The sequence below is a fragment of the Pinus tabuliformis genome, chromosome J (assembly GCF_031772625.1).
Source record: "Pinus tabuliformis cultivar Carrire ecotype Pingquan chromosome J, CPIR1, whole genome shotgun sequence".
NCBI classification, from domain to species: Eukaryota; Viridiplantae; Streptophyta; class Pinopsida; order Pinales; family Pinaceae; genus Pinus; species Pinus tabuliformis.
This window is the reverse complement of record NC_142295.1, coordinates 1,084,108,028-1,084,114,633: the sequence shown is the minus strand read 5'-3', so window position 1 is coordinate 1,084,114,633 and position 6,606 is coordinate 1,084,108,028. Positions and strand designations below refer to the sequence as shown.

At 32.8% G+C, this 6,606-nt stretch overlaps 1 protein-coding gene across 1 annotated transcript; it reads left to right on the top strand.

Annotated features, from left to right (window-relative positions):
• Positions 1-478: 478 nt before the first annotated feature.
• LOC149230752 (uncharacterized) lies at positions 479-1,132 on the top strand. Its single transcript, XM_089381410.1, has one exon. The coding sequence runs from the start codon at positions 479-481 to the stop codon at positions 1,130-1,132; it is 654 nt and encodes a 217-aa protein (XP_089237536.1).
• The last annotated feature ends 5,474 nt before the right edge of the window (positions 1,133-6,606 follow it).

Below are 6,606 nucleotides of genomic sequence, written 5' to 3'. Positions count from 1 at the left end.
TTAGTAAAAGTTTATATATTTCAACAAATCCGTAGTAAAATTTTATTCTAACAATTCTGTAAATTTTACAGAAAATATATATTTTTTTTAAATTAATCGAAAGTCTTTTTTTAACTAAATTATATAATTAATATCTTCCATTATCTTGAGAAAAACTCATGTAAATCGACTCCTGTAAATCCAAGCGTTTTGTTTTAACCAAATTATATCATTAATATCATCCATTATTTTAGAAATCCAGATATACCATATGCATTTTACAGTTAAATATTTTGACCCAATCTGTCATTGCACAAATAATCAAACTAGACTCAAAAATCTATGGTTGACCAAATCTTTTCCCTTCCCATTCGAAAACTCCAATATAAATTGAAGCAATATGAAGTTTTACGGAGCGACAGAGGGACACTTACTGCGCGTTACCCCTTAAGCTTCTGCATAGCCCATTTGTTCCTTTGCATCGTTGCAAATTAGTTAAATGGATAAGCTTGAGGATGCACCAGTGGCAACTCGAGGGTTACAGAGGCAGAGAGAAGATTTGGATAGTCTATTGCCACCTCCTGTCGATCCATTGCGCCACACGCTGGTTCTAGACATGGACGGCACCCTTTTGGCGGGGCGCAGCCAAATGGTACCCCAAGATGAAGGGTCCGAGTATTTTGAAGTGACGCGAAAGCAGGATGGTATAGAACAAAAGACATACGTTTATACCAGGCCGGGCCTCCAACCTTTTCTGACAGAAATGTCAGAGCTATATGAAGTGGTTGTGTTCACATTAAGCCGTAAAAAAAGAGCAGACCGCTTTCTGGACGAGATCGATCCAGATCGTCAGCTCATCAAGTTCAGGCTGTACAGAGATTCAGCCAAACATGGAGTTAAAGATCTATCTTGGCTGGGAAGGGATCTGCGGAAGGTAATCATCATTGACGACAAGCCGAGGTCATACCAGTTGCAGAAGAGCAACGCGATCCCAATCAAACGCTTCGACGGTCTGAAGTCGGACTCGGAGCTCACACAGCTCATCCCCCTCCTCCGGAATCTCAGCAATGAGGAGGACGTTCGCCCAAAGCTTGCCGAGAAATTTCAGGTTCATGATCCGCGTGTGAGTGATGTAGGAAATGCTCAAAATTGAAACTGTTAAGAGCAATGCGCAGCCCACGCTGAAATGTGATGATGATTTCTACTTCAATTAATGTCACTAGCTTTTGCATATCCGTTTTGAGTAATGGCAAATTTTGGTTTCCTTTCGAATCATCTAGCTTTTGAGTAATGCAAAAATGAGACGAGATGTCCATTTTCATATGTTCTGCTTCTATGTTTCAACTGATAAAAAAAAAAAAAAAACAACGGTGCTTTCGAGATATCAATTTACGGTCAGAAAAACGCCCAACTCGATTTTCATTTTTATTTAAATGTCATTGGTTTTTAAAGTCTTTTCTCAAATCTCAACATAAATAAATCCATGTTTAAATCATATTATTAAATACACTTTCAAATAATTTGAATTTTTGGATATTATGTATGTATACGTATTTAATTATTTATTTTATTTAATGCGATAGGAATTTTCTTTGTACATTAATATTTAAGATATTTAATTATTTTTAATATATTTGAGATTTTTATTTATTTTTTTAATATTTTTAAATTTTAGATATTTTTTAATGGTTTTAAAAGTATAAGTATTCAAAAAATTAATGGTTGAAAATAGTAATGGTACACCATACACATAAATGTGTTTATATGTTTAAATTATTTTTTAGCTTGTTGCTTCAACTTTCTCTAAATTACCATGTGAACCGTTACCTCAACATTAAATAGGCATTTTCAAGAATGCATGTATAGGTAAATTCTCTTGCAATGTTAATTGGGAAAAAAGGGTGGTTGTTGGTCCATTGTTACCCAATAGACTCCATGATGCATTTTTGACTTCTTTGAGCTATTTGAGGAGTAATTTCAAGAAAACTTGAGGAGACAATGTAGGAATCTATTGATGTGGTGTTTGATTGGTTCCATGTAAGTTTCTAACCCTTATTTTTTTCATATTTTTTTTAAATTATAAAAATAAATTAAAAACTCATTTCCCTTGATTTCAATGTAAATCACCCTAGTTAACCTAGTAAACTTAGGTCAACCTAGTAAACCTAGTAAACGTTACATGTTCGTCAACATAATATAGCAGACTGCTTTCTGGACATGTCGCTTGGGATGTGTGCACCAACCTTTATCCACAATAGCATTGATTTATTTTGGAGGTATTTAGATTTGATGATGCTATGTCGGAGACCATCTCCATTTAGATCCCGCCAAAGAATTTTCATAAGTAATGCCCAACCCATGATATGCTCGAGATCAAGGATGCCCCAACCTCCTTCCTCTTTCCTTTGAGTCAGAATTGCCATGCTGGCCAAATGATATTTGTGCTTATCATAGTTACCATCCCAAATAAAGCTTGAGATTATGGAGCAGATCCTTTTAATGATATTCTTAGGCAAAGAGAAAAGGTGAATCCAGTATACATAGATGCTTTGAAGGACTGCTCGAACTAGAGTTAGCCTGCCTCCCAGGGAGAGCCACCTGTGTGCCAATGTGTGCCAAGTGCTAATGTACGCCAATGCAATATTATGCCAAGGTGTTCTAGGGCATGCTAGGGACTACAGGGCATGCCAACACATGTTAAGGGAGTGCTATGGTATGCTATGGAATCCCAACATGTGATTGGGAATCCTAATCATGGCATATGTTCTAGGTACAAAGATGTTACAGGTGCAAAGATGATCCAAACATGTGAGGTTCCAAGGAATGTCAGTGTGTGCCAAAGCATGTTAAGGTGTGCCATGAGTGTTGAGGAGTGCTAAGTCTATCTCATTAATAGAATTGAAAAAGCTTGATTATGTATTAAATAATATAGTTCCTACACACGCTAGTGGAAATTTATGTAAAGGGAATTTGCTAGATAATAAACCTAATAGAGATGAATCATGTATTGACTCATAGGAAAACTATATTCTTATTACTCGAGGGAAATGATACACACTAATTACCTCTTGACCAATTGACTGACTCTAACCACTATGGCCTTGGACACTTAATGAAAAGGACTCCACAAAAATGGTCTTAAATCATTACCTTTTAACAAAAAATATATTAACAAGTACATAGCGTCATCAGAAACTCATTGTAATGATCCAATGATGATGAACATTTTTTGACCATCACCAAAAGTAACCAAAAAGAGCATTGGTGAGGGTCAATAAAAGATCATCACTAGAATTGTCACCAAAGATAGAATTAGTGATGGGCCTTTAATGACCCTCACCAAAAGTTTAACCAAAGAGAGAATTAGTGGCAAGCCTTTAACAAACCTCACCAAAAGTGTTATTGAAAATGGCTTTGGTGACAAACCTTAAAGGACCATCACTATATACACTTACAACAACGTTTTTTAAGGACCGTCACAATATGAGACATTGGTGACAGACCTTAAAGGTCCATCACAGGCATGACCCTCACCAATAACCTTTTTTCTTGTAGTGACTATAGTTTTGGTAGAAATATGAGCAGAAAAATTATACATTATAATCTAGTGGAGGGGCATATCAAAATGGGCATCGTGGATCCAGGAGAAAACATGGCCAATACAAGGGAATTCTTATCAATAACTCCACGCGCTCTAGCAGTCGAGACCAGATGACAAAACTAGCCGTGATCTGACCCTGCACCTGCTTTAATTATGGAATCAAGAAGGTTGGCCATATTGAAACTTAGTGGTGATAATATTGAATCTGCATATGGGATCTCTGGATTTCAAATTAAATCCATGACCTATGCCTGGATTTTACGCCATAGTTCCCAATTGCATATACAATGGTAGTTATTGCTCAATTTGTCCCAATGGAATCTTGCGCATGCTAATTCTAAATAGGCCACATTTTCTAAATTTCTTGCTGATAATTGGCTACGTGACTTATCGTTACACATTTGTGGCAAAGGGATGAACCTGCATAGTGTAAATTAGGGAAAATTAGATAGCTCATCCATCTATGGGGCCTGTGAGGTCTCACAACCTACTTGGGAAGCTTCCACTACTGGGTTTGAGTCTGCTCCAGTGACTATAATGTCCAATATTGTGGGAATTGCATCTGGAAGGTCTGCCTTAATGAACTGGGCCCTTTAATTTTTAGGTATCCCTTTTTTCCATGTACGAATTTTCCTATTGTTTCTTCCATTAGTCGCTCTTGGTTACCTTTCTCCTTTACTTGGAATTCCCCTCTACTCTTGGTCCACTTTGAACTATATTCTCTCAATCTTGTGAAGTTACGAAGAATCCTTGATCCTCCCTGTGAGCAGAAACCGATCTCCCATGACAATGCTCCTACTCTCTATTTGGCTTTTTCTGGCTATGAGATCGTTGGCAACGTCAGTGCTTTTCTTGATAGCCTTGTCATCAACCCTCTGGATCCTCCAAGCCCTATCTTCTTTGACATCTGGCCTTTTTTTACCTAGCACTCTAACTATGTTGATGAGGAAAGGGAATTTAGCTATTGTTGGGGATAACAATATGTGCAAAGTATTCTCGCAACAAATAGGAGACCCACAACTATAGAATATTGACATTAAATGGAAACTTCACCAATATACGACCTCCTCCATCTCTCTCATGGTTGAGGTTAAGTGCGTAAAAGACAAGATAACTCATCAAGATGATGAAATTGATCTACATCAGCAGCAGATTGAGGACCTAAAGCAGCAGATCAAAGTAAACGAAAACTAGAATATAACTAGCACTGCATCTAGCTGAACCATGAGAAAACTGTAGTTAGACCTCAACAAGCCTATAGAAAACTCTTTCTCTCCTCTTTACTAATGTTTCTTATTGTAAATGTGTGCTTCTACTCGGTTAATTATGGAAATTCTATGTATGCTAGTCTATTGTAACAATTTTTTTCGATGTTGTCTTTTTGTTACACTAGTCAGTACCTCCTTGAAGGATCCTCTAAAAGAAAAAACAATGTACTTGATTTCTTGTGTAGTTTCTACATTAGGACGTATATTTTAATAGAAACGTTACTCATTTTTCTTTAAAAATATAAATACATAATTATAATTTAATATTTTTTTAAAAGATGTAACTTATTTCAACAATTTCACATCATTATTCAAGCATTTTCTTTTCTCTCTAAGGATAAATAGAGTATCTACCCAAAACATCAACATTTCAACTACTTACACAATTTAACACCATAAGTTTATCTACCAAATGTAACTTATTAATTTTCTCTTATTGATTTTAAAAATCTCTTTTACTAAAATTAAACATAAAATAATATGAAAACTATGGTAAATAGAAAATTACAAAATATTAAGCTTTCATATTTTGGATGATTAATATGATTCATTATTTTATATAATTATTTTAAATTTTCCAAAATATTAAATTTTAATTTAGTAAAATATTTAAAATATTATATATATATATATATATATATATATATATATATATATATATATAAAACTAACTTTTGTATTATTAAATTATAATTTTATATATATTTTTGGTTATAAGTTTAGGTAAATTTAACAAATATTACTCATTTTAAAGATGATATTTAGGATAGATATTAAAGATTTTATTGTATAGGAATAATCGAAGTTGTTATAATAATAATAATAATAATAATAATAATAATTTAATTTTAAAGTTATGGCCATGCTAGAAACTAAATTGGTGTATAAGATCTCTTTGTATATGTAAAAAAAGACTATTTTTTGTGTAGTAATTTGACTACTAAACATTATAGAAGTGTGCATACTCTATCACCCTCAATATGTTACTTGAAGGAAATTAAACTTAAAAGGAAGAAAATAACCATCCCATATATATACATTTTCAAAGTTATTCATAATAAAAGATTAAATTTTAAAATATGTTGTTTCACCATTTAAAGTTTTGGAGTTTTTTTTTGTCAAATTTTGGCGAAACGATTTTTAGTTAGATTGTGATTTTTTCTTATTTAAAATGTGTTTTTAAATGCATAAATAGGTTTAGTGCCTTAGAAAACACTTTATTGAGAATTCGCAACTCAAATTTATGATTCCACCCAATCTAACAAAATTTTAAGTAAATATGACCAAAAAATTGCTAAAAAACCTTTAAAATATAAAAAAATAATTTTTTTTTGTTTATGTATTTTAAAATATATAAAAAATATGTGATATCAATAATATAAAACACTAAAAAGTTTAATATTTTATGAAATATAAATTTGAAAAATATAGATGATATATATTTTAATTTTTTAAATAATATAGACATTGTTTAAACATGATATGTTTTGGGATTTTCTAAAAAAAATTGGGTCAAATTTTATTTTTTGTGTTTTCACTAGATATTTAGATTCAACTCTCTAAAAACCAACCCCTTGGAGCATTTAGATTGTGGAGAGTTTACTACTCAAACTTGTAATTCTAACAAATCCCTGCAGAATAATGAACAAATTAAACCAAAAAATATGCCAAAAAACTCTCCAAATAAACCAGAAAACTCTCCAAATAAACTATCACAAAAATATATCATATAAATAATATAAAATATTGTATTCTCAA